Source organism: Alosa pseudoharengus, unplaced genomic scaffold (genome assembly GCF_046254945.1).
Source record: "Alosa pseudoharengus isolate Yale_2024_CS ecotype anadromous, Long Island Sound unplaced genomic scaffold, YU_APseudo_1.1 YU_APseudo_1.1_scf_17, whole genome shotgun sequence".
Taxonomy (NCBI): domain Eukaryota; kingdom Metazoa; phylum Chordata; class Actinopteri; order Clupeiformes; family Clupeidae; genus Alosa; species Alosa pseudoharengus.
The window spans coordinates 27213137-27240831 of NW_027468640.1; the positions used below are offsets into that span (position 1 = coordinate 27213137).

At 42.2% G+C, this 27695-nt stretch overlaps 3 protein-coding genes across 4 annotated transcripts in view; 1 reads left to right on the forward strand and 2 right to left on the reverse strand.

The window, feature by feature from the left end:
• The first annotated feature begins 339 nt into the window (after positions 1-339).
• On the forward strand, positions 340-10958 carry LOC143127584 (uncharacterized). 2 transcript variants are annotated; one of them, XM_076289162.1, is made up of 10 exons: positions 340-748; positions 2665-2857; positions 4415-4481; positions 5137-5332; positions 5454-5631; positions 6344-6606; positions 7771-7944; positions 8497-8754; positions 9281-9577; positions 10118-10958. In XM_076289162.1, exons 2-10 carry the CDS (start codon positions 2776-2778, stop codon positions 10757-10759), a joined length of 2157 nt encoding a protein of 718 aa, XP_076145277.1. In that variant the 5' UTR covers positions 340-748; positions 2665-2775; the 3' UTR covers positions 10760-10958. The 2 variants fall into 2 exon arrangements, with proteins under 2 accessions (XP_076145277.1, XP_076145276.1); XM_076289161.1 differs by lacking the exon at positions 340-748 and having other exon boundaries at positions 2771-2868.
• Positions 10959-11510: 552 nt separating this feature from the next.
• Positions 11511-18729, reverse strand: LOC143127076 (uncharacterized). The gene is made up of 9 exons (XM_076288380.1): positions 18714-18729; positions 18080-18234; positions 17319-17417; positions 14458-14580; positions 13986-14144; positions 13667-13795; positions 12840-12915; positions 12706-12732; positions 11511-12580 (listed from the first exon to the last, which is right to left on the reverse strand). The coding sequence occupies exons 1-9, from the start codon at positions 18727-18729 to the stop codon at positions 12045-12047; spliced, it is 1320 nt and encodes a 439-aa protein (XP_076144495.1). The 3' UTR covers positions 11511-12044.
• A 4299-nt stretch (positions 18730-23028) lies between these two features.
• Positions 23029-27695, reverse strand: part of capgb (capping protein (actin filament), gelsolin-like b) — a 12905-nt gene continuing 8238 nt past the window's right edge. The window contains exons 4-9 of the mRNA XM_076289163.1: positions 26193-26354; positions 25478-25627; positions 24852-24938; positions 24442-24574; positions 24161-24252; positions 23029-23486 (exon numbers count right to left, since the gene is read on the reverse strand). Of these exons, the coding sequence (XP_076145278.1) occupies positions 23421-23486; positions 24161-24252; positions 24442-24574; positions 24852-24938; positions 25478-25627; positions 26193-26354 (690 nt within the window). The 3' untranslated portion in view covers positions 23029-23420. The remainder of the gene's footprint in view (positions 23487-24160; positions 24253-24441; positions 24575-24851; positions 24939-25477; positions 25628-26192; positions 26355-27695) is intronic.

Consider the following 27695-nt stretch of genomic DNA (forward strand, 5'->3'; position numbering starts at 1 on the left):
CCTAGACTAAACACTAATGTAGGCCTAGGCATATGAAAGATAAATTCAAGAAAATTGCTCTTTCTCAGCTGGAGAACCTCAGGAACCTTGATTGAATTGGGTTCTTTGAGGAACCTCCTTTCATACAGAAAAATCGTTAATCTCTAAGAGCATCAAGGCACGTTCTCAGAAGAGCCCCTGGGTCTTGGAGTAACATTGAGATTCTTCAAGGAACTATCCAATTTTTACAGTGCACATTCTCTCCGCAAAAATAACTCACGCTTGTCTCCATCTCCTATGCATGAACGTTTCTTCGGGATGACAGGTTCGATGTCGTCACACCGCAGTGCCTTCTGGTAGATTCGCCATATTGGAAGCTCGTTGTTGTTTTGATAGTCTGAAGTACTTTTGCGGTCAGCCTGCTCGTGTAGTTCATCAACGCTACAGACAGACGCACTCTCCCTGTCTGTCTGTGCGCTCGCTCTCTCTCAAACACACATCCACACTCCTCCGATGAAGGTAATGTGTGTGGAGTGTGCTAATGGTGTTGTGTCCCTATGTGCAGCCGTGCAGCAGGGCTCCACATGACTATTATTGTGGGACAAGAAAAGTATTTTACTGTTTAGCTGTTTGGCGCGAAAATGAAGGAAGCCAGGTTGCAAACCTAACCAAGAGTGGTCGAATATGACTTGGCTGACAGCTGATTCAGACACCAATGCAGTCTATGATTCCGACACCAATTCAGAGTGGTCCTAACATTTTCATTCTGGTAAGTTAATCAAAGTGCATTTAAGTTTTAGGCTACATCCTCTGTTTCTATCATTCATTCTGCTTCTACACACAGACACCCCAAGGCTTGCACGAAGTTAACTTGATCGCAATGGTTCTGCCTGATTACTGTGTTTTATTTTGGGTAACTTGGATGTTCTTGGGAGACCGTTGGGGATAAACATTTGCAGATCATCACAAAGTAGTTCGTTTTACCTTATTGACTGCAGATGCAACTCTGATTCTACAAATAAAACAGAGACTTGTATGAGAGGAGGTATGGCACCTCTGAAGTTCGCCTACAGGCTGCAATCTTTAACAATCTTTGCCCATAAGTGAGATTCTCCGTTTCCATGGGTGGAGTTTAACTTAGCGTGAATATTTATGAACAAAGGTTGTCGTGTGCTAGCTAGGCACCCCTGAAGCGTGAATCAAATGGAACTGAAAATGTTAGCGAGAAGTTAGGGCCTTTTAACACGTGTTTGGATGTTGTCATGGGTTATTAAGGGAAAACATTAGGCTACCATTTCGTCGTCGAGTACATTTAGATGTGGCGTCAATGTTGTGATCTTGTGTAAATGTTGTGATCTTGTGTAAATGTTGTGATCTTGTGCAAAACGTCATCAGACTAATCAGTGGTAGTATCTGAGGTCGCTTGACCATTTGGCACCTCAGTAGGCTGTGATGGTAGTCTACTTTTTTTTTTTTTATCGTTTTGATTGTAGCCTTGCCTCTGTGCATCAGTAGTGACATGTAGGCCCATGTTGCCGCCGGGGCTAACATCAGATTGACCCACTGTATATCAACACACATGTCTGTGTAATAAACTAGCCTATGTTATCACTTATTATGTTTCCTTTGTGTTCCTTGTCATATTGTATTTGTGTGCCGATTTAGCAAAGTAAGATAAGCAAATTTAGCAAACACAGGCCTACCAGTGTGTATGTCCTAACTGAAAAAATTGCATCCTGTTATTTCCCCCTATGCACAGGTGTGATATGTTATTCTGACACACAATCTATAGCAATTACTACATATAACTAAGCACACAAAAAGTTGTGAAAACTATTTATTGTCGGTTATTTACAGCCAGGGCTAATAAACTGTCCTTCAGTGTCGGGCCAATTTGCATTCAGTGGTAGGCCCACCAGCTGGCAACAGTCACATTTCACACATCAAAGTTGTATGCTAAAAAACAATCTTATCATACCAAAGTACCCACATAAACTGCAGAAAGACAGGGCACCCAATTTATGCTCTTTGAAGGCTGATTACCCAAACTTTATTTTTCATATCCTTACCCTTGTACACAAGACTCTGTGCCACTGGGTGCCCTGTCTTTTTGCAGTTTATTATTTTCAGTGCCCAACTAACAGCAATTTTTATTTTACACTGTAAAAGGGAGTTATCCAAAACAATATCAACATTTTAGAGTGGCCCATGAGTTCAGACCTCAATCCGTCAAAAATAGTGAGGACAAGGCCAGAGTGATGGCAAAGAATCGTTCCTACCTAAAAATCTGGATTGCTGCTAAAAAGATGCGGTCTAGAATAATTGTGGAGACATGGAGAGGTTTGGTAGATATTATAAGAACCATTTTAAGAGTTGTGATGGCAAATAAAGATGTATCCATTGATTATTTAAAAAGGGTATGAATAATTTTGGACACACCATTTTTCCATTAAAAAAATAGATGAAAACGTTTCTGATTCCATGTTTCTACCACATTGTTTTGCAACCTTTTGGTATGTGAGAGTGTCATTTTCAGTCAGAACAAACATATTGATAAAGAGAAAATCAACATTAAATCAATGTTTGCCAGGGATATGAATAATTTTGTTCTTAACTGTACTTTGTTTGTGAGATTTTTGCTTTAGCCAGGATGTTATTAACCCTATTGATTGGTTGTGTTCCCAGGTAAACCAGCATATGAAATGTCCAGACCCGGGCACCGTCTGTAAATTTTGGTCAGAGTGAGACCAAGCCCAGGCAAATATAAAACGGCGAGGGACAAAGAGTACGCCAGCGATGGATGAGACTGCAGTGGATGACGACACTCAAAGACGAGCAGCACCAACGCTACTAGAGGAGGATGGAGAAAAAGCGTCAGGTAGAACTGAGGTTTGCGAGCCCGCTCACAAGAGATCAATGATGGAATACAAGTTGTGTGGGTGTGGGTGTGCTGAAATAAACCGCCTGATGGAAGGGGACAGGGCCCTGAAGTGTGAGCTGACCAGTGACCACCCACTTCTCCAAGAACTCTGGTTCCGGAAGTAAACTTCCCGTTCATTTTGAGATAAGATTCATTGAGAATTCAGACAATCTTTATGTAAAGAGTTTTAAGCCTGGAACAAGGTCAGCTGGTCAGCCAGTTACATGAATTGTGCCCATAAAACACTTGAATTTGTGCAGAAACAGTAGCAGGAAAATGGAAAAAAGGCAAAGGCACAACAAGGCTCTGTAGATATTTTTTTTCAAGTGAAAACTACTTATCCCAACAATTATAGTTTTTCCAACTTAACAATAGTTTACTGCGCTTCCTCTTGAAATAAAGGCAACAAGTTGACTAACTTTCTACTGTTTGCATTGAGCATGGTTGGCTTCTAATCAAATTCTCAATGGAAAAAATTAAAGAGGTTTCTACTTATGGAACCGGAGTGGGCAGTCACTGTTTAACTCTATGGGTATGACCTGAGCCCATCTACAGAGAGCCTGTTCACTTCCTATTAATGTCATTGTACTGAGACTGGCTGCAGCATAGAGATCTTATAATGACCTAGACCAGCAAACTGGTCGTGTGCTGGCTCCCAGCAAGTTTGCTGAGTTGGGGGGCCCAGGAGAGTTTTGTCTATGGAGATTGAATTCAAATGTGTGACTTTCCGACTTTGTTTAATTAAGGTTTGCAATACATCAATGTCACTGAAATTAAATTGGGCTGTGAAATCAATACCGGTGCCATTCTGTTTTGCTCCGCCTTTCCCTGCCACGGTGGAGGTGTTAACCGAACGAGTCATGTGGCTCTTGGAACTCTATTGACCGAAGATGAACCCGTTCAATTTCAGTGCAGATACAGATGCTGAGTTTTTATATCACTTATTCAGGTCTGCAGCTATTGATTGGTTTAGTAACTGAGCATTCTACAGATGAATTCATTATTATTGGAGTAATCAGGTCAAATTTTTTTGTTTTGCTTTGCTAAAGATAATGATAAATATACACGAGAAGACCTTTTTTAGAAACAAACATTTTTATTGCTTAAATTATACACAATAACTTATGATAAAAGTAAACTAATTTAGTCTATTCAACTCCCATATTCAATGGTTTTGAAGTAAAACATTTCTAAATGGCAAAACACATTGGGAGTGGATGCATATGGCTCACAATAGAGTCTCAAACACTTGATGCGCTGGGTTATGTATGTTATTATACTCTGTTATTGTATAGGATGAGTGACTAAAGTAAAAGTTGATGAAAAAAATATATTTGACATAAATAATATTTGTGATCTTGTGGCATGGCAATTGTCCAGCTAACAGGAATTTTTCTCATATTTTTATCAACACAAATTTCAGGAAAACTGTTTCAGAAGTAAGTCAGTTGCTGTTGATTTTGTGATGCAAAAGTCTTTTTTTTCTGAAAAACCATTGTGTTTGTTTACTAACAGGTAATGACGTTTCCAATGTGGAGGATGTTCAGACTCATGGCAGTGGCATTCAGCAGCGACCAATGAGGTATTTACATCCCAATATTGTAAATGTAAATTGTAACAATGTAAATGTAAATGCAGGCTTCTAGGCGTATACATGTATCCCATCCGTGAATTAGTGAACACACAGAGCACACAGTGAGGTGAAGCACACACTAACCCAGAGCAGTGAGCTGCCTTGCTACAGCGGTGCTCGGGCAGCAGTGAGGGGGTTAGGTGCCTTGCTCAAGGGCACTTCAGCCGTGTGGGCTTGGGAGAGCACTGCTCAACCACTTCCCCGACCCACATTTTTCCTACTGGTCGGGGATCGAACTGGCAACCCTTCGGTTACAAGCCCGAAGCCCTAACCAGTAGGCCACAGCTGCCCCCCATCCCACCAGTTGCATCCCCAAGGGAAGAGTCTATTCTCTTTCAAAATGATATTCATTTGGCAGCCTCATCAAAGACATGCCAAGCTGATATGCATTTGTTTAGAATCACCAAATATTTTGGTTAAGATAAAGGATGTGTCAGATATATCTGACACTGAAGTTTACAAATTCTTACACACACACACACACTCTCACTCACTCACTCACTCTCTCTCACACACAAACACACACACACAACCCACTCCCTGTAGAAGTGTTAGCAGTGTGCTGAACCTGTGTTGACACTCTCTGGGTCCTACTGACCTGCAGGTCTTCAAAGGATGTGGCAAAGAGGATTCAGTGGCGCGTGGTCCTGGGCGGACGGATCACAGACCACCCGCTGTGGAGCCCCTCCTCTAATGGTGTCCAGTGCAGCAAGAACTTCTCCCCAGACACATTGGACCACGTAGGTCAAATCATTCCACTGAGAGATGACTCAACACAAACTCGATTTGATGCCAACAAGGTGGGATCCTGGTCCCACTTATTGATCGGTTTCACATGCTCCGCTTTGCTGTTTAACGCAGAGTTTGAATTCCTTTGTGTTTAGCTAATTTTCTCCTTCACACCGATTCATTTTTTTACAGATGAAGACTAATAGTTGTGAAGGAACAGAGAGGAATTCTAACTTGGTCCAGACAAAGAGGAATCCTGAAGTGCCCAAGAACGTTTCTAATGTAAAAATTAGACCAAAAAGACCACAGCAAAAAAGAAAGTGGCGTAGTGACGAGAACCAAAATACAGAGGATGCAGAAGACCCTAAAGGTGAATTTCCCCATGAAAATGTGTACTGTGGAAATGGGGTTGAATTGGCTAGATGGATTTGGCTCTTATTTACCTTTGGTTGTGCCTCAATGTGCGCACCAGGCTTGTGTAAAATTCAAAATTTTAGAATTGCCCACTATTCAATTAATGAATTGAAATTTGAATTGAATTGGCTCCACCCCACAGGAAGTTGAATTGGAATTGGAATTGGAATTGGAATGACAGGAAGTGGAACTAAATTCATTGCAATTCAAAGAAATTACACACAGTCACGCAACAGAAAGAATGTGTTGAATCTCACATACATTCAGTGTTGGGAAAGTTACTTTGGAAATGTAATTGGTTACTGTTATAAGTTACCCATTATAAATGCTGTTTGGATTACTTTATTTGGATTAATTTATCAAAGTAATGTAATGTATATGAATTTCTTTGAATTTAAATTCTACTTCCTTTAATTCAAATTCAAATTGTAATTCTAGATCCTGTTTTTGACTCATTGTCAATTCAATTCTGAAATTTACACAACCCAGATGTGCACATTATGTAGTAATCTATAGTAATATCTCTATCTCTATCTCTATCTCTCTCTCTCTCTCTCTCTCTCTCTCTCTCTCTCTCTCTCTCTCTCTCTGTCTCTCTCTCTCTGTCTCTCTCTCTCTCTCTCTCTCTCTGTCTCTGTCTCTGTCTCTGTCTCTTCGCTCCCCTCCAGACTCTCGCACTTGTCTGATAGATCACGCCCTGGCAGCAGAGCTGCTGGAACTGGTCAGCGGCACTGTGGCCAAGATCCAGAAGCACCAGCAGGCCAGCCGGGGGCTGCAGAATGACCACAGCTGCTTGTCCCTCCCCTCGGACCCGGCCCGACTAGCCGCTCTGGTCAGCGGGTTGGTCAAGGACAAGCACCGTGATGAGGATGAAGTCCTGTCCTTACGCAGTAGGCTGAAGACCAAGGAACAGCAGCTAGAGGAAAACAAGGTGAACAGAAGCTTCTCAGGGTTTGATGTCGTTATGCTTTTTTAAGCTTACTTAGTCAAGTGGTGAAGCTGGACTTTTTTGTGTAGTGATTTGCAAAATGATTACAAAATGATGTTTTTTTAAACAAAGTTCAGGAGGCGCCCATAGGGTTGATTGACAGCCATCACTCCTCCTTACTCCCTCCTTACTGCCCATTACGTCACGCTAGAGGTGCAAAGCCTTCCATTTCTTCCCCTGGTCCTCCATTTCACGATCAGCTCTAAGCTCAAAATTACCCCAATCCATAGAGGGTGTCAGCGGAAATCACTCGGAAATCACTCGCATGTGATCGCCCACTATTGGCATCCCAGGACCATGGCCAGCTACCAAGCAAAACTTGCTATTCAGTCTAACCATGGCCAGCTACCAAGCCAAACTTGCTATTCAGTCTAACCATGGCCAGCTACCAAGCCAAACTTGCTATTCAGTCTAACCATGGCCAGCTACCAAGCCAAACTTGCATTCAGTCTAAGCAATCCAATGGATGAACTAGTGAAAATGCTATTATGAATTGACAGTGGCCAAGACCGGTCTCTCTCTCTACCATATTCATCCCTTGGTGTTTGTCTATCACTCTCTCGTTCACTCACTCCCAGTGGTTAAAGTGGGATTTGGCAGGTGGGGGAACCCTAAAATCCAGTGTCTGTGCAACAGGGAAAAATGACTCACCGTTGGACAACATATTGAGTATTGTGGTGTAGCAATACTTTTTGGACAAGAATTGCTAGCTTCTTGGTCACCTCTGTACACGCGAAAAATTAACTCACCGTTTATTTTAACAATATCATCACGCTATCTCATTGGTATGAAATAATATATTTATTATTAATTTATCTGAGGCGGCGGAACTGCGTTCCTCCTGATTCCACCCCCACCCCTGAACTTTAACCCCTGCTCACTCCCCTCTCTGTCCCTTCACTTTTTCTCTTTTGTGTTAGCTTAGTGCATTTGTAGAAAGTGACCAAGTAGAAGACGAAAGCTGTCTTGCTGTTTCATTTTCCATCAGAGGGTCTGATCGTTGTCTATCTGTGACGTTGTCTAAGATGTTCTAATGCATCGTAGGTGTGTAGAGTGCAGTGATCTAAATGTTTCAGTCCTGCCCCCGTCCCTCTCTCTCTCCGTCAGGCGAGGTTCGAGGAGCGCTACAGTGAGCTGGGCGCCAAGCTCTGCTCTCTGGACGTGCAGCTTAAGCGGGAGCGAGAGGAGAAGCGCCACCTGCAGGAGGAGCTGAAGGAGGCCAGAGCACAGCTGGTGTCCAGCAACAACACCATCCTCTTCCTCAGCAGCAAGCACAACCAGGTACGGCTGGGCTACAGACTGCACGACTTTAACAAGTCTGAGCAGATGTCGAAAAAAGGCGGCCGTGACACATTTTGCAGACTGATAATAGGGTCTTGTGATACAATAGGGACTGGAAGACTGAAAGCGCACCATAGACGACTAAGGTCACTCACACCTGATTTGAAGATTGCAGAGTCAAGTAGCGATTTGGATTTGGAGGTCCATTTTATTGGCTGGTGATGGGCATACACATTTTCTGATGGGACACATTCATTAGTTGAGTTGGTGATCATCATGTAGCAGATGAAGAGAACTAGTTTTGGACAGGAACACAAAGCAAGTAGATAAAAATTACCTTGATATGAGTTCGATTATCTCTTCGTAATAGTTGACGTGTAAGAGACTTTGATAAGGTGGATTTGTTTTGTTTCGTTCAATGCTACCTACGTTGCTGCAAGTTCTAGCGCATGGAGCATACATATGACGTGTCTCAGATCTTAGTGCATCTAGCTTTTATTCATGGATGCCCCCTGTCTCCCTCCTTATCTCTCCTACCCACTCTTCAAAAAGCCCGCTCCTCCTCGACCCAAGCCTACCTTCACTGCCCTGTCTGCCCGCGTGCTGAGCCGCGGCCCCGCTCAGTGGGTGCGCTTCTTCACGGGCTTCAGTTCCTACGCCCGCTTTCAGGCCTTCCTGGCCTTCCTGCAGAGTGGAGACAGCACCCTGCTGGTACAGAGCTCTCTCGGCATGGCCGCGGAGGGAGAGGAGAAGAAGGATGAGGAGGAGGAGGATAAGACCGAGGAGAGGAAGACGGATGGGATTGACCAGGCAAGGGCATGGAATTATGGGCATATTATGTCATATTCCATATTCCATTTGTTTCATTTGGTTTTATGCAACATAACATTTAATGTATACAAGGCTGAATGTGTTTGTCACTACATGTAATTTGTCGACTTGACTAGCTATTTGTAATTTAAGCCAGCTTTATTGAGATTGTAATTTGGCAGTTTCATTGGAAATCCTCAAGGTGTCTCCCTTTGCCTTGGTAACAATGGGCTTTTGTGTGAGACAGTGGCAAGTAGCAGGAATAGAAAGGTCATTTCAGTTTCATTATATAAGTTAGATAGAAAGGTCATTTCAGTTTCATTATATAAGCACATGAGTTACATATAAGTGGAACTATGTATGTGCCACTGCTTATCTCTTGATATGTTTTTCCCTTGCCTGTATGAATTCTTCTTATTTTTTATATAGTCACTATCTATCTATCTGTCTATGTATCTGTCTGCCTATCTATCTATCTATCTATCTATCTATCTATATATAAAGTTTAATATATTTACCTTTGCAGGAGTCCACACCACCCACCCAGGGCGATGACCCCACACTCTTCCAAGAGGAGGAAGGGGAGGAAGAGGATGAGGCCACAGCGGAGTCTGTGCGCATGAATCTCATGGCCGAACTGCAGCAGCGGTCACTACCGTCCAAGCATGCTCTGGCCCCTGAGGACGAGCTGCTGATGGTGCTGGCGCGCCTGCGTCTGGGCATGCTGGTGCAGGACACGGGCTTCCGCTTCCAGGTGCCGGACTCCACCGCCGGCCGCGTCTGGGCCGACTTGATGGGCCTCATGCAGCGGCGCCTGCAACAGGTGGGTTCACAGCAGTGCTGAGCTCACATTTGATTTCCATTTAATAGTGGGGCTGACAAAAAAAACACATCACCACCAGTCACAACCGACACACTGCCCATTTAAAACGGAAATACTCTGCCATGACGTGTACTGTTTGTTTTGTTTTGAGATATGTCTGGTTGTAACAACATAAGAAACACCTACTGGACATGATGGTTGATTTTTTTTGCCTAAGTGTGGGTCATTCGGGTGTCTAATTGCATTCTGCCTCTCTGTAATTGATATGGATTGTGATATTCTTTGTGTCCATCTGGGCGGTGGTAGTGTAGTGGTTAAGGAGCTGGGCTAGCGTGCAGTAGCTTGAAAGTTGTCGGTTCAATTCCCGGCTTCCACCATTGTGCCCTTGAGCAAGGCACTTAACCCCAAGTTGCTCCAGGGACAATGTGATCCCTTGTAATATAGCTGACATATGTAAGTCACTTTGGTCAAGAAGTGTCTGCTAAATGTAATGTAATGTAATGTGTCTGTCTCTCTCTCTGTCTCTGTCTCTTTCCTCAGGTCCCTGTGCGCGGTAGCCACCTTTACATCAACCGGTTCCAGCCGCAGCACTCGCTCCACCTGGGCGCTGGCCGAGAGCTGGCCGTACTCGAGTGTACTGACCTCCTCTTCGATGCCATGTTTAGTGACCGCAAGGCCTTGGCGCAAGCTGAAAAGCAGCCTCACAGGGCTCGTGAACCCCCCAAGGCTCGCAAGACCCGCAAGACGCGTAAGGCTCCCGCTGCTGTGTCCAAGCCATCGTCGTCGTCGTCCGAGCCCTGCCACCGGCCGTACCGGTACCTGTGTCCCGAGCGGGGCTGTGCTGTGGCCTCCCCCGAGGGTCACCTGGGGTTCTGCAGCGCCAGCCGGCTGCAGGACTGGGAGGACTGGGCCGCCGAACCCGAGGGACCCGAGCCGGACACCCTGCCCGCCCTCCCGCCGTACCTGGTGGGCGACGAGAGAGGGTTCGTGCCGGTGCCCGCCGACGGCACGCCGTGCCTGCAGGTCCTGAGCGTCCGGTCGCTGACGAATAGAGTGCACACCTTCCGCTACCTGCGGATGGTCCACGTGCCGACCGACGCTGCCATCGCTCAGTTGGACAGGGCCTGGGAAGTTTGTTGTTACTTGGCCTGTCTGCAGAGCAATCCAATGGGACTGAGATAGAGGCGGGACTTACGGCCATCATTCAGGGAGAGGGGCGGAGGAGCAGGGACAGAAAGGAACTGTGAAAAACATTTCTTTTTATGTACTTATATATATATACTGACTGTACAGTAAGCAATGCGCATGCATGCATGTTCTTTTTCAAGTTTGTATGTTTTGTCAAGATTTTTTATAATAATAAACATGGCTTTTTCTGGTACGTGTGAAGTTCTTTTAAATGGAGAAATGAATTTTAGCCATATTGGCATGCGGCGGACATAAATTGTCTACCATCAGTTGAATGGCCAGGCCTGGAGAAGGTTCAGCCATAAAATTAAAAATGAATCAAAGAATTGTGTAAGGGAAACATGCTGGCTTAGCTAGCATTTTTCCATCTCTAGATGGAATTTACAAACAGGTCTATGTAGGTCTTGTCTTTCACTCCTGAGACAGAATGACTATTTATTCAGGCCCTCTTCCTGCCTCTGCCATAAATGTTTTTCATACAATTGGAACTGGTCTGATACACACACTGACTCTCTTTTTGAGTGACGTCTGAGAGAGAAGATAATGACTAATTCGAGACTTCTGGTAGTTTATAAAATACTCTTTATTTGAAATAGAAATACATACATGTTATCCTCTTTTTGCTTTGGATGCATTTACATCAATATCATGATCATCAATCATAAAGAAAACATGAATTCTTTAATATATACATGATGAAAAGGAAAATAAACAAAAGAATAACATTAAAAATCTAGCAGGAATTTTTAAAATAATGTTACTGTACATTGAAGTGGCGTTATTTGAAAATATTCTAGAAAGAACCCTGCATTGATGACAATAAGTAAGCCTACATATTGGAGTAATCTACTCAATACAGGTTAAAAGTGCAAAAGGAACACACAAACACATTCATACTCACACACACACACACACACACATCAGACCTATATCTATAGACATAAAAACAAACATTACATATTGATAAATATATAGATAATATAGCCATTTCATTTTTGTGCATGCTAGTTACAGTGCTAGAGATTACTTGCCTTTTTGTCCAGCTGTCTTATAACAGAATATACATAGAGAAACATTCTTATGCAAATTGTTTACATTTATTGTAGGCCTATAAACTAGCCAGTTAATGGTTATTGTATAATCAACCCCTGTTTCTATTCATCTGCATCTGATTTCTATATCTTCAGAGCTTAAGTAGGCTACAGCTGTATACAGGAGTTGGAAGGTCCCCAAGTCCCAGTGGACACCCAATCTGGTGGTGGTGTGCAGGCGGTCAACTTTACAAGCTGGTCACTGAGCTGCTGGGTTCCTTAATTGTGATGAGGGTCCGCCCGTCCAGGGGTGCGAAGAGTGGGTAGAGCTTCTCGCGGAAGTGGCCCTTGAAGGTGTAGATGTGCGAGCGGTTCTCAGCGTTGTAAAACGAGATCTGGCCCTCCTCGTAGTCGAGGTAGACGCCCAGGCGACGCGGCACCAGCGACATGGCCAGCGGCGTCTCGGGCTTGGTGCAGGCGTAGAACTGGCGCGTGCTCCGCCACAGGGTCCAGTAGCTGCTGCCGGGGTTCATGGGGAAGCGGCCGTGCCGCTTGGAGCAGCCTGTGGTCACGCCGACACGCCAGTAGCCCTCGTTGGCCAGCTCCACTTCCCAGTAGTGGCGGCCACTCATGAAGCCCTCCCAGCCCAGGACGCATGGCCAGCCGTCGTAGCGTTGTGGGCTGTAGGGCAGGTCGGCCTCTGTGTGTGACTCCATCACCTTCTTCTGGTCATCGGACACCAAGAGCCAGGGGTGGTTGGTCATTGGATCCAAAGAGACATTAGCTATAGGATGGAGGAAAGGGCAGAATTATCCATCCAAACGATATAATGAGTAGGTCTATTATATTAGCTTGTTTGTTTATTGTTGTTTGCATTTTTTTATGTAGTAAACATGAGAAGATACTTACATGCAGCACTGATGATCCAGCTCCACACTGCAATGTGAAGTAGATTTGTTAATATTGTATTATTCCACTGTCATTCTAGATTTAAATATGTTAAAATGACCACCAACAACATTAAGCCAGAGAGTAAAGTTTACCTGAATTTGGGATGAATCTGCGAGTACCCCCCTCCCATTTGCGCTGCTTAGCTGAGAGCCAAAGTTGGGGCATTCCCTGTAGAGGAAGAGATCAAATATGAGAATAATGACTTGTTTCATCCTTTTATCTTTACCCCTTCTTTGATAATCATGATCTGATTTTGGGTGACATATTTATGAAAGAATGCATAGCTGTGTGTGTAGTTTTTTCCCCTACAACTGAGTTATTTGTGTGTGGCTGTTTTCCACACCCAACGCATCTAAAAGGAAAAACCCCAAGCACACAATTAGGATCTTCCCCATGACTCCTTTGATACAGAGCGCTGTCAATCATTCACCATCATACAGATCATTGCAACTGCACTGCAAATTAATGTGAAAATGTAAGTTATTTAAATCTGGTCCCTGTATTAACATTAATACTTTAATAAGCTGAGGCTGAAGTTCATGAATGGGTAAGTCAAGAAATGTTTAAAGTGCATTTCAAAGAGTTTACAGTAACAGATTCAGAGATTCCACAGGTCAGATTCTAAAGGTCATAGCAATTTCCCGTAAGCTTCAAGCTAAACTGGCATGTCTCCAGGCTTCATCAAAAGGCTTATGTAATTTCATCAGACTATGGACAGACACGTTAGGTCCAAAGTGCGTTTATTGTTCGGGCAACTTGCCTGCAATATCACTAGTAATAGCACTACTAGCTACCTCTTCACCCCTCACCTCTATCCATTCTTGCATAGCCCCTCCCTTGTTAAAACTACACCCTTCCGTATGAAATCAATCAGGCCAAATCTGGGGCAGCTCAGGGTCTGTGGGTAAGGGGTCCTTACCGTGCAGTCCTCCTTGAGGAGAGACCAGGTGATGAACTCCAGCAGAGGCATCAGACTCACAAGCCTCTTCTTCCTCAGGCCCAAGAGTCTCAGCGCCTGACCCAGTTCATCTCCCAACATGCCACATTTCTGCATGCGCACAAACACACGCACACACACACACACAATCAAACACACACAGAAACACGCACACAATCAAACACACACAGGAACACATGGCTGGTTAAACGCTTGCTGAAGTTTGAAAGTTGCCTGTCAATGTCAAAACTGTGTGTTCTGATGTATAATAATTCTCTCTCTCTCTCTCTCTCTCTCTCACCTCAGACGTGATCTTCAGGTCCTGGGCCCACTCCATGAGCTTCTGTTCAAGGAGCTCGTTTTGTTTGCTCTTGTTCTCCTTCTCCTCCTTCCCCTCCTCCTCTTCGGCCAATTTCAAATCCTCCATCTGCTTCCGCATCCAGGGGCTGTCTTTGGAGAGCTGAGGGAAACACATCAGAGCTGTTTACTACCACAGTAAGATGACCTACATGCATATGCATTGGATTACACATGAATGCCTGCAGATGTTACATTGAACTGGGCATTTGTCACAAGTCAGGGCAAGCCTGGATCCCACAACTAAACATTGGGTGAATTATTTGTTTATTCCTTATTTAAGATTATTTTCATTTTAGATTAATGTCCTGCCGCAGTATACTGTAAGGTTGTTTTTGTCTCATTAGAGAACAGTGTATAAAAATATCAGGTATCATGTGGGCCATGTGTTTCAGCTATTACCCAGCATGCCTCACCATGTCCACACTGTTGAGCTCGTTGGCCCACTCCAGGATGAGCTTGCGGCTCTCCTCCAGGCTGCGCACGGTGCGAGAGTCCATCTTGTTTTCCAAGGTGTCTTCTTTGGCTTTGTCCCCCTTCTGTCACAGAAACACAACACATTCACCATTAGCACTGCACTATGGGATTACAAACTAGCCAGTGGTGAATAGGACATTAGCACTGCACTATGGGATTTCAGGGTCATCCCAATGTTCCCAGGGTCCTATGTTCCCATGGTCTTATGCTCCCAGGGTCCTATGTTCCTCAGATTAACATGGTAGGTAATGGGAACATAAAAAAGGGTCCTATGTTCCCAGGGCCCTATGTTCCCAAGTTAGAGGATCCTATGTTCCCAGGGTCCTATATTGCCAGGGCCCTATGTTCCCAAGGTCCTATGTTCCCAGCTATGCTCCCGGGGTTTCATACTACCCAGTGGTGAATAGGACTATGAGGGATTAGAATTGATTAGTTGACTAAATGTCGACTCAGTAATTTAGTCCCTCAATTCAGTCACATTTAGTTGGTGTTTTAGTCATAGTTGTTGGGACATTTTTCCTCCACGTAACTGGGAATAACCTGGAATGCATTGATAAGTCCAGATATCTCGTTAAAAGTGCATGTGTGTCAACATGCCACCTACAGAACAGGGCCACCGTGTAGGCTACCTGTACAACCAATGTTGACAGTTCACTCCCATAACACTCCTGTGTTAACTTAGAACAGAAGGTTCTAAGCCCACCCTGCTATCTCACCTATGTGAACCCTTCAACACTTGTAAAGATAACCATTCTGACCCTATTGGTGTCAGCAGAATGTGTGTTATGTCACCATGATGGCTGACGACTGACTGACTTACCATGTCCCACAATCACCCACCCCCCCAACTGCATTTTTTGTCTGTCTATCCTATGGAGGAATAATGGAATGTATACAGATACCTCCCATGACAACAGTTACAAAAGCTAAAGTGAAATAGGGATTCCAGGGCAGAGTTGAGTTGGCTGTATTGGCTGAGATTCAGTAGCCTATATTTGTCATATTATATCACATGTATTAACATCTTCTGACATTATCTCCTTTCTCCCATTTCTCTATTTTTCTTAGGTAACGGCCCTCAGTTGCATGCTGAGCTGATTACTGTAAGTCATAAAGTCAGTTGACGCCCTGACACTCTCTCCTTTCTCCCATTTCTCTATTTTTCCTCAACCCCAGTGGTAATCACCCTTGGTTATATGCTGAGCTGATTACTGAAAGTCATAAAATCAGTTGACGTCTGAAAGTCATAAAGTCAGTTGACGTCCTTGTTATCGGTGCCCTGCCTCTCAGCCAAATGGCATCTGCCTCAGCCATGGGTTAATCATGAAAGCTGTGCATGGCTTCCCTAGCAACGCTTATCAAACCCATGGCAATAAAGAGATTGAGTGCACGAAGGCTGCAGCATGGCAAATTATCTGGAGCTGAATCTGATCAGCCAGCCTTGGCCACCTCTATGAACCTCTGTGCATGGCAGAAACAAACAAGTCAATAAAGTGCTATTACTCTGATCTTGCATTGATCAGCAAGCATTTAATAGCGTCTATCGAAAATGATTGCCCTTCATTTAGGCCGGTTCTCAAACTGTGGTACGTGTCCCATAGAAACGAGATAATCACTTAAAATTATATCCAATATATTATAAAACTAAATTCTAACCACATGCTCAGTGAAGTTAAAGTTAAACTAGTTTTTGACCTTTTTTATTTTACCATACATAAAACAATGTGTTGTATTGCAATAAAGCTGGATTACAGAAAACGTTTTCTCTTTCCTATCAGTCACAAAACACTTTGTGTGACCCATCATCATCATCATATCTTTGTGTGCTGTCAACGAGCCTTGTATCCTATAAAATGTTATGAGCTGTAACACCAACTCCACCACGGGAAGTCATAAACCGCATGCAATATTGCCTTCCAGTCAGTAAACTGGGCTTAGGGACAGACAGCAACACAGTCTTGTACAGTATTCAACTTCAAAAACAAATTAACGGCCAAAGAACAACGCTGTTGCTTCTATCCCTGTAATAGTCTCACATCCATCTCAACCATATGTCTGTGTGGTAGTTGACCCTCCAATGACAGAATCACATATTGAATACCTATGGGCTAGTAATTGACCAGTGAGCAGCAGGAAGCAGAGAGTCTAAATTCAGAGGGTTTATAAGGGGAAAACCACATTCGTTTCTCACAATGCCCGACCTGATATCTGACATGAAACTGCACCTCCCCTTTGATATCGTCCTCCTCTATGCCAATGGCACTATAGATAAGCTCTCCTTTGATTTACTGCCATGGGGATAAGGACCATCCCAAAAAGCAGTCTACTGGAGCAAACACCTATCAATGTTGTCAGTCTATCTAAACAGTCCATCTATTTATGTAACCAAGCATTCATTTACATACCCGTTATCAGACTGTATCTGCCTGCTATTGTGATGGTCATCAGAAAATGTTAAGATTCTATCTTTTACCTGGACTTATCTAACTTCTATCTAACTATCTAACTCAATCTCTCATCTTCAAATATGTTGCTAAGAAATACAGCATAGCTGTGTTTGCATTATGTACAGTACATCTCAATCTACCTCTCTCCATTTATTTTCTCTCTTACCAATCCAGGCCAGGACTAGACGATTATTTTTAAATAATCGCTAAATGAGTTGGCTAACTCTTCAAGCTACCCTTGTTCGTTACATTTGTTTTTGTGTTCTCATAGAGTGAGGGTCTGTGCTCTGCGGTCGTCTAAATGCTTCTATTTTTTTTCTTTTTTCTTTGTCATAAAAAAAAATTGGGCTCACCTTGCAAACCTGGGCCACTTGGTCTTTCCAGTGGTTGAGGAAACGAATACACTCCTGCAGGCTGCGGAGATCTCTCAGGCCCTGCTGCCTGTGTTTTATCTGACGGCAAGAAACAAACAAACATGAGTACATAGACAGAGCAAACACACAAATACACGCACACACACACACACACACACACACACACACACACACACACACACCTACACACATACACCTACACACACACACACACACACACACACACACACACACACACACACACACACACGGTAAACACACCATTAACAAAAGTTTAAGACCATCCTTTTGCCCTCTCTATGCAGTAAAGTGTTTGCATCATGAATTAAATGGATCACATGAGAATTGTGTCTGGCTATTGTTGTTACTTTTCAAATGACTATGACACACTTACACACTAACACTTCAGTACACTCCATTTTGCTATGGTTTGCCTTCTCTATAAACCCATGGATATGGGTAAATATATGTACACACACAAAGAGGACTAGTGTGGAATGCACAGATAGCTTTTACATGTCTTCCTCAATTCACCTGATGCAGGACAGGCTAACAGCTAAAGACTGTACAGACATGTACCCCAATAGAGCTCACACTAACCAATCATCCCTCAAGTTATGGTCTCACAATGCTTCTCTGATTCTGTGCCATCCCATAATGGTATCAGTACTTTAAATATACAGGTGTGAATATGATAGTTCATGCCTGGCGTTGTGTATGTTGCTGTTGGCTATGAGTACCTGCAGTGACGACTGTATGGAGGAATCTTGTTTTTTCAAGGGCATGCTGGGAACGGAGCTGTGTGCCTTGAGGTCCTCGTCGAGGCCTCTCCAGCGCACGCCTCCGAAAGAGTTACTCTGGGCCCCGCCATCCTTCTCCAGCCTCTGTGCTCTTGCTGTTAAAAACGAGGAGCGACAAGCCAATCAACCAACCGATCTCTTTCTTTCACACGTTGTGCCTAACAATGGCCATTAACTTTTCTACAATCACTGGAAGCAACGGCCTCTTGGGTCATAATAGATTATTTTTGTTACACATTTTTGTCACAATTACATTTCAGTTGGCACATTTCTGCCCACATTACATGTAATATTGATTAAATGCAATGAATTGCAAAATTACTGTTAGATAGACATGATATTATAAACTGCACAGCAAAAATGATTGGATGGTTATGCCTTTGACTTATATCTTTGACCACTTTATTTAGCTTAATCAAACCATGAAGTCCATGCCCAGTGATTGCTCTGATTATATCCAGTGACTAATTTGACACTTATATGCCAGAGGCCATTATGCGCATTTAAATTCAACTCCAAAAGAATCTGCGTTGAAATCTTAGGTGAACTGTAATAATAACTAAACAATGCTTACTTTTAAGAATGCTCATCTTGAACAGTGAAGTGTGTAGGCTACTCCTGTGAACGAATAACAACGGAGAGAAAAGGAAATTAATTTCCCTTCAGAATCCTCTGAAAGTGTCCACTGAGACAAAGCCAAATGAGACATTTTGGTTATTTTCACTAATATATGCTCAAATTAAATACACACATGATTTAATAATTAATATATTTTTTTACAATTATTAAATAAGTATTATGCAAATATTGCAACAATATATTTCAATATATCTATGCTAAAATTAAAAGCTCAAAGCACATAAGCGATATCAAGTGTTCCTACCAGTAGGAGGGGAGTGCGCTTGGTCACAGGTGGTGTTGAGACTGGACGGGAAGATCTGCACATCTACCGTTTTTATAAAGCGTCCGGCGGGCTGATCTTTGGACTCGCAAGTGTCACGCAGTTTAGATTTAGGCTAACCTCTCCATCTAGCCCACAAGATTGCAGTTACAGGAAATGCTCCTCCCAGATCCAGGCAAGAGGTGTGTGAGGATTGATAATGGCTTGCGTTGCTGACACAGATCCCTCTTATTCAAACATGCCTACGTGATCATCTAGACTATATCATTTTCTTATTATGTGACTTTTACATTTTTATTATACCAAATGCAGTTACATGCCTTTATAATATAACAATATATAATATAATGTAATATAATATAAAATGATACAATTTAATTTAATTGAATTTCAACTTGAGTTAGACTGCTTTGTGTTAATCAGAGCCTAAATATTTACACAAAGTTTGATACAATGGTATTGATTTCTGTGTCCTTTTACACGAGATCAAAAACTTTAAAATTGTATTCAGCCACTGCATCTCGTCTGAGCTAAGAATGCAGATTTGTATGACATGAAAGTCTAGATCAATTCAGTGAACGGCTAAACAGGTCATTGTATTCAGTGTTATGAATTTGTCAGTTTGGAATACCATTCTGAAAAGTTGCTTCACACACACACACACACACACACACACACACACACACACACACACACACATTCCTTAAGGCCATAAGCTTTAACAGCAACAATAACATAGTAGATATCATATCACTACTCTTATATAAAAAGTGGCTCCAGACAGGCTTGCTCGGTGTGTGTGTGTGTGTGTAGTGTGTGTGTGTGCGCGCGCGCGCATTCACTTTTGTGTGTGTCTATTTGTGCACATACATTTTTTAACTTTCTTGCTTTTAATTTCACCAGTCTTTTGCTAATGTTGTCCCTGATTGACGTCAGGCCCTCCGTGGCTCTCAGTGTGATGTAACCCTAATGGAAAGCAGACTGGGTGAATCCCTCACACACCCATAGCTCATCCCTGAAGCTAAATATTACTCATCTTATTGTATAAGTTTCCTGACCTTTCCTCCATTTCTCTTCATTAGCAACAGTGGCCATGTAAACATGAAGCAGAGCTCAATCCATGACCAGTGATGTGGTGGTAAAATAAGAGGTGGGTAAACTATAAATTATGTGATCATGGTGAGGTGGACTGCGCCTTGCAGTATCGGATGTTTAAAAAAAGGCATTCAGAACATGTTTGGTGATGGTGGAGGTTATTGTCCAATATTTATAACAATATAAGTGGTATTCCTGGATTCCTGGATAATACAGTGTCATCTTTTGATGTTAAAAGTTGCAATTGGTGAATAAACTCTTTTGAGAGGTAGATAAACTAATAAGAGGTGGATAAACTCTATTTCTGAAATTTCAGAGGTGGATAAACTGTGTTTACTTGCGTTTAGCCTCCACTACATCCATGTCCATGACTGGCATGACTTCTTATCATCTCCCAGACTGCAGGGAAGCATTGGTCTTAGCAGGGACTGCTCCCTGTGCCACATAAACAGCCCAGTAGATTTACCTCCAGTGAAATATTAACATGACCTCACTGGAATGTTGAATGATGCAGGCATTTTGTCAAATCACGCAAGGGTGACAACTTTTTGAGCAATGTTACTGGGCAACTATAACTGATTCTATTTGTTTTAATGGATGATAATGATAATTGCCTTGGCACACACCAGAAAAAAATATGCCCAATATCAATGGGAAGGTACATGAACAGCAATACTCAGGGACACAGACCAGTAACAAAAAGTGGCCTAGTGCATCAGCTTTAACCTACTACTATTCTACTTGTATTACAACTGGTACAAAACACTGATTGTATATTTGATTGTATCTAATTTATTCAATAGTTTATTCTTTGACATTCTCATAAAATGCACTTCATTCACTAGTCCAATGATCCAATATTGAGTATCTTTTATCCAATACTGAAAACAGTGAAACCACCCCCACCCCACCCCTCTACGGATGACATCACACTACTTGTTTATACAAACAAGCCTATATAAACATGCCAACTGCAACATTAGCCTAAGTATGAGGGTGTTGGCGTTACGCAAGCTGTCATAGCTTTCATCTAATTACCCTGGAAGTTAAAAATGAAGCACCTTTGATCAGGGATGGACAGGCAACAAAACGCACTACATAAACTAAACATTAATTAGGTTTGTAGCCTATTGTTAGGGGGTTTTCTCTGATTGTCTACTCAGGAAATAAAAATTCTCCATGGGTCCATGCAGTCTTTTTCCTCCAACCTTTCTCTGTCTGTTCCCATCTGTCAGAAATGTATCTAGAGCCTATCAGACATCAGTTGGTCAATCTAACATATCAAATAGACTATGTTTCAGCCTAATTAAATTCAGAATGAACATTCCATTAGGCAAATAGCCCATATAGGCCTACATCAGATGATAAAATATAATATAGATCAGTTGTTTGCAATATTGAACCAACTTGTATGTAAATCCAAACAGTTCTGCAACACTGCCTATGTAAGCCACACCAGTTTAAAGGTCTCATCTCATCGTTTTCATATGAATCTTCTGACACAATAAGCAAGGTGCAAAGACAATAAGCAGTAAGCTAGGTGGTTCGAGTAGGCCTATTGTATAATATACTGTTTTATTTTAGCTTTAGGATGTCTATGTTTTAGCTTGTGCTAATTGAGCAGGTAGCAGCTAGTTAATTTATATAGTTCACAACCCCTAGCGTGGCACTTTCCTTGCTCCCAGCTCTTTACGCGACTTTGTGAAGTGGCATGCTAGGGGTTGTGCATGTGTTGTGCAAGGTTACTTTGTAGCTCTAATGCAGTTGTAGTGTCAGTAGGCCTACTGTCGTTGCTAGTGCTATTACATGTCATACACACACTAGGCCTGTCTCATTTCAGGGGCCATGACTGCAAAAGGAACACCGCAGTCAACCGGGAAAATGTCCCGATTATCAGTCCGTGCGCGATTTTGACAGCATCTCTGTGTTGATTTGGTCTTCCAAATAATCATCCAGACAGATAACATTATCATGCCATAAAAGTCTAGTTTTAAGATCGATCAGATGTTTATCTAAACCTGGCCTAGTTTTGATCCAGTAGGCTTTCAGTACAGGGGACAAAACGTTTTAACACAAAACACTTTATGCCCATGATGGACCCCCTAGCATTTCGGGAGGGGAGGCTTCATAGAACCCAACATTTCTACCCCTGGATAAGGTATTATTCTAAGTCTGACAGATTGAGGGGACTTAGCCAAAATTTTTAATGTTTGCAACTTTCATGCCCATCCCCCACTACCACCGAGCACCCTCTCATCGAGTTTGTGACAGTCATCACACAGCCTTGCTCTGATTGGACCAGAAGAACCGGGAGCTGTGGATTTTTGCAAAACAAATAACAGGCTCTAGGTGGAGGTAGAAGTGCAGGGTTTTTTCTAAAACCGGCTGATTTATGATGTTCTGTCGGAGCATAGTGTTGGTTTCAGTGAATATGATCATGAATATGATCAAAAAAATCTTGCCAACTGCAGCTTTACATAATACTTACATGCAGCAGCTGCTCACCTTAAACCACCTCTAGCTGACATACTGTAAGCCCTAGTGACTCATAGCCTACCACTCCTGAGGATTGGGCTATATCTGTTAAGATGATTGCCATGGAGAGAAATAACCGAATTATGCTATCTTGCTAGGAGTCATATGCTTGGAAAGCCTCGGAAAAACCTACATGGCATATAGGGCAAGTGTTTACGATAAGGAAATAAATCTGAGGTGAATGACCGCAAAGAGCTGAAGCATCTAAAAGGTCTCATAACTTAGTAGGCCTACTGTGTCTTTATTCCTCTCTTCATTGTAAGTCGGAGAAAATATTGGCCAAATGAATATGTTAATACAATGAAATCAACTCCCTCCAAAAATAGGTTTAGACAAAAAAACAGGTATTGCCATTAGCTGTGTGAAACATTATTGGCTTTAATGCAGTAAAACAACAACCTTAGTCGATAATTGTGAAAGCAAGTGGCAGTTGAACTGAGTCAAGCAGTTGAGTCGCTGTCTTGTGTTACTATGGCGTACACACACCAGTGTAGCTCATCTGGCCCTTTACTGCAGTGAACCTCAGCAATGTAACAATTGCCCACACGGTCACATAATTGTTCTCTCTGTTCCTTCTCAATATATACATATAGGCCTATTACAAACCCAAAATTTGGGCCTTTCATTGCTGACACTTACAATTTACTCATTATACCAGTGGTGACGGCAGAGATACTGGTATTATTATTATTTTGACATTGATTCAACATTTTGAGCGAGTGCAACATATGCTTGGATTGCCGGGGCACTTTAGTTCCAGTTCTGAAAGAATTGCTTGAAGATGACGGTCTCTCTGCCCTGGGGAAGGATCTCCACCTACAGGCAATGCACAGTAAAGACACCCACATTACGGCACACACCTGCACACACCTACTTGCTTAAACACTTTAACTGCACTTGACTGCTTGTGGTGCACTAATCTAGAAATAAAGATTGCTGTATTGGTGTGTTTAGGAAGAGTAATATTGTGAAGTATTCATGTTGTTAAGTGGAAAATGTAGGACCTTTTTTACATAGCTTTTTTTTACATACATTGGGGGTAGTCGTGGCCTACTGGTTAGCGCTTCGGACTTGTAACCGGAGGGTTGCCGGTTCAAACCCCGACCAGTAGGAACGGCTGAAGTGCCCTTGAGCAAGGCACCTAACCCCTCACTGCTCCCCGAGCGCCGCTGTTGATGCAGGCAGCTCACTGCGTCGGGATTAGTGTGTGCTTCACCTCACTGTGTGCTGAGTGTGTTTCACTAATTCACGGATTGGGATAAATGCAGAGACCAAATTTCCCTCATGGGAGTATATAATATACTTATACTTAGCTGAATGCCCCAAATTCAGAATTATCAACGCTTAATACTATAAGAGGATATATCTGAGTAAGATATATGATAATCAGGCTAACTTTTAATCATTAATTTATAGAATTAATAACACATTATTCACAGGATAGAGATCACTACTGGTATGCCTTCCCTTTGCCATGGGCCTTAACTGACCTGAGTTTTCATTCTTTGGTAGTTCATTTGCTGAATGAAATCATCAGCCATCTTTAGAGCTTCCCGCTTCTCCTCAGCATTGGCTCCCATTCCTGTCAATCATGTAATATTTCAAAAATAAAATTACAAAAGAAAACTCAGATGCCTCCTGCTCTCAGTTTAAATGTGCATGCATGTAATGCATACTAATATAAAAGATGAGTGTGACATTTTGATCACTTATTGTAGATTTACAGATAGTGTGATGCATTGAGGGAAGTATTTAAAAATGTTTTACTCACCTTTCCACACAAAAATTTTCCCATTGGCTCCATTGTCAAGAATAAAGCAGTCATCGCGCACCAGGAGGTCCTTGGCAAACGGGCTTTTCTCTGACACTTTAGAGAGCTTCATCGATCCTGTTGCATCAGACACCTACAAGAGCACAAACAGTCCTTATCTAGGCTTTCATATGGATATTATAACAAAGCCATTTTATGTACCATGTCAACAGACGGAAGTATTTGAACCTTTATTTTTGAGCCCCATTGAATACATTTATAGTCTGCATTACAATGTGCGTTTATTTTCTGACTTTTTTCTGAGGGCCAAATGTAAATGTAAATTACTTTTTTAAAATTACTAAATCATATATCCTTCCCAAAACACAATTAAATATATTTTATTGCTGAGCAGGGCATTGCCTAAATACCTTGTAGAGGGAGGCGGAGTTAGAGGCATCAGCTTTGCTGTCCTCTTCTGGAGTGCTCTCTTTTAACACTGGCACTGGGCCCAGCACCTGTCAATCACAAATGACAAGAGCCAGATGCACAGGGTCACGACTCATGAATGTACCAAAGATACAATACAAGACTCTTGATATTGCTATTGGCAAGCCACTAGACTGGAATACTGTAACATTCATTACATGAGCAGTAGCATAGCATCTTTAGACAGTAGCATCTTTAGACTATTAGACAGTAGCAACTGTCTAATATAATACTGTATTTATGGTTGTCAACAGAACTGCACAAAATAATTCACACTACAGTGTAGAGATTTGAGGAGTAACCATCACTATTGCAAAAGAACGACTGATATTTGAAGAGTTTGGTTCCAAAACGCTATAATATCCATCTTAAAAAACATTAAAAAGTCATGCTATTTAATTGTGTATTCCAGAAAAAGCAAAAAAAAAATGATTTCTGAAAATTCATTAAAATGGTGCATATAGCGTTTTGGAACCGAACCCTTCAATCTGTGATTCATGGCGTAGCCATTGCGAGAGTGAAAACAGGCAGATTGACTAAAAGTAGAAGTGAGGTTCAGGATGAGCACCTGCAGCATCTCGGGCGGCTCTTCTCCTTCTGTGACGTTGGTGATCTGGGCTTTGCCGTGTCTCTCCGTGTCCCGGATCAGTGTGGCAATCTCTCGCACTTTCTGCTTTTCAAAGATGTTGGCCTGCGAGCCAATCCAGGACACGATGGTCTGAAAGCAAGGAGAGCAAGAGTGCTCACTTCCTCAGTGAGCATTTCCAAAGACCAAGCAAAGTGCAGGGTAGGCTACCCACATCCAAAAAAAAATGTTTACAGGTGCTAGATCAAAACTCAAACTGAAGGTAAAAAATCAAAACGAAGATCTGCACATTGTATTTATTAGCTCCCAGAAACTCAACGTTTGCGTATGAATTAATGTTAACCTACATATGAATTAAAGATTCTGGGAGCTTCTAATGCAGTGCACAGATACTTCTTCTAATTTTACCTAAATGAGAATTTTCCAATGTAAATAGATGCCAATTTGAAGTCATTTGAAAGCATGCAGTATGCATTTGCATGTTGTAACTGGTGGCCTGACACACCTAGAGAACTCCACTCCCTGTCCCTAATGTTCTCAGAAGAAATGCTTGGAATGTCCGAGTCAGAAGAACTGGGATTTGCTTCTAATCCCATAGACAGAATCACACAGGCATTCTAGAAGGCTAGCAGGTCTGCATGAATACAGGCATTCCATTAGCAATGTCAGTCTGAAAGAGCCCTAGTGTCCTCCTTACATTCCCCAGGTCCAGGATGAAGCAGTCCCCTTTGTTGAAGCTGTCCCAGCTCAGGTCCACCTCTTTGGCCCGGATGTTCCGCTTGCCTTTGATCTGGTACAACCTCTGGATAGGACCTGAACCCGACTGGGCTCTCCTGAACCCAGACTCTACTCCTCCTTCCTATGAGAGAGAGAAAGAGAGAAAGAGGAGTGAGGTGTTGTTTGGGCCACTGTAAAAGCTACCTAGTCATATTGATTATTCACAGTCTTGCTCATTTTTTATCTTGCAAAATGGCAGAGAATATACTCAACTATGACATTTGCAAGTAGATTGTGAGGTAAGTGGCTTACCAGCTAAACCAGTCATGTTGCATTGTATGAATAAGACATAGATGGGACAAATGTGCATCATGTTGTTGTTTTATCTAATGGCCCATGAGCCAGCTGTTATAGCAGCACATCCCATAATACACACAGACCTCACACCAAAGGAAAATTCAAGTAAGTAGAGTAAGTAGAGAAACAAATACAATAAACACTGGAAAACACTACAAGTTTAAATATCAGGGGGAAATGAAATATCATCTTTTAAAATAGGCATGTATTTTGGGATAAAAAACTATAAATGTATGAGAGAAAGTGTCAGGTCTTTAACATGAATAAACTTTACACAGAAGGCAACACCCATATTATCAAGTGAAAAGTGGTTGTAAGGAAAGTGACAAACACATTTGTGGTCACCGCTACAAGTACAGAAAGGAAGAACTTTTTTTCTGACGGATCATTTAAAATATCTTGATCATTATCTAAACTAAAACAGTTTAAACCAAGAGACAGATGGTTGGTTGTTCTTGACTATGAAGGCCTCGGGGAGCATGACGTTATGAATCACTTAATTTACGTTTAGAGATGTATTTTGGGATAAAAAAATATCTATTCATCACATGTATGAGAATGTGTCAGGTCTTTAACATTAATAAACTCACAGCATGCAACACCCACGTTATCGAGTCGAAAGATCATGTGGTCACAAAGAGGAAGAGGAGCAGGAAAGTGACAAACACATTTGTGGTCACTGCTAAGCAGCAGTTAGAAGTACAGAATGTTTTGGGTGTTCACTCAGAAGACCTCCTTTCTGAAAGATCACCCAAAATATCTTAATCAGTAGTAAAACAAATTAAACATTTTAAACTAAGAGATTGGGGTCGGTTCGTTCTTGAACATGAAGGTCTCGGGGAACATGCAGTTATGAAATCCAGTTAGTACACATATTTTACTTTTACATGTTATTGCATTGTCACGGTTACTTTTCAGAATGCTCATCGACTTTTCAGAATGCTCATCGACTCTGTCAAGCACACAAACTATTAGATTAGAACTATTTACTATGGAGATTAAATAGAAACCAGTGCCCAGTACCAGTTCATTCAAAATCACCCAAATATGTAAAAGAACTAGCTGCCAACACAAATGGATTTAGGACATTTTGTTGATTTTATCATACAGCCATCATAAGGGTGCA

Coding starts and splice junctions, on each gene's coding strand:
- LOC143127584 (XM_076289162.1), top strand. CDS start 2,776: ATGGATGAGACTGCAGTGGATGACGACACTCAAAGACGAGCAGCACCA. Junction 5,632..6,343: donor GGATGCAGAAGACCCTAAAG/GTGAATTTCCCC, acceptor GCTCCCCTCCAG/ACTCTCGCACTTGTCTGATA. Junction 8,755..9,280: donor AGACGGATGGGATTGACCAG/GCAAGGGCATGG, acceptor TTACCTTTGCAG/GAGTCCACACCACCCACCCA.
- LOC143127076 (XM_076288380.1), bottom strand. Junction 17,418..18,079: donor CCATACAGTCGTCACTGCAG/GTACTCATAGCC, acceptor TCTTGCCGTCAG/ATAAAACACAGGCAGCAGGG. Junction 14,581..17,318: donor AAGTGGCCCAGGTTTGCAAG/GTGAGCCCAATT, acceptor TTTCTGTGACAG/AAGGGGGACAAAGCCAAAGA.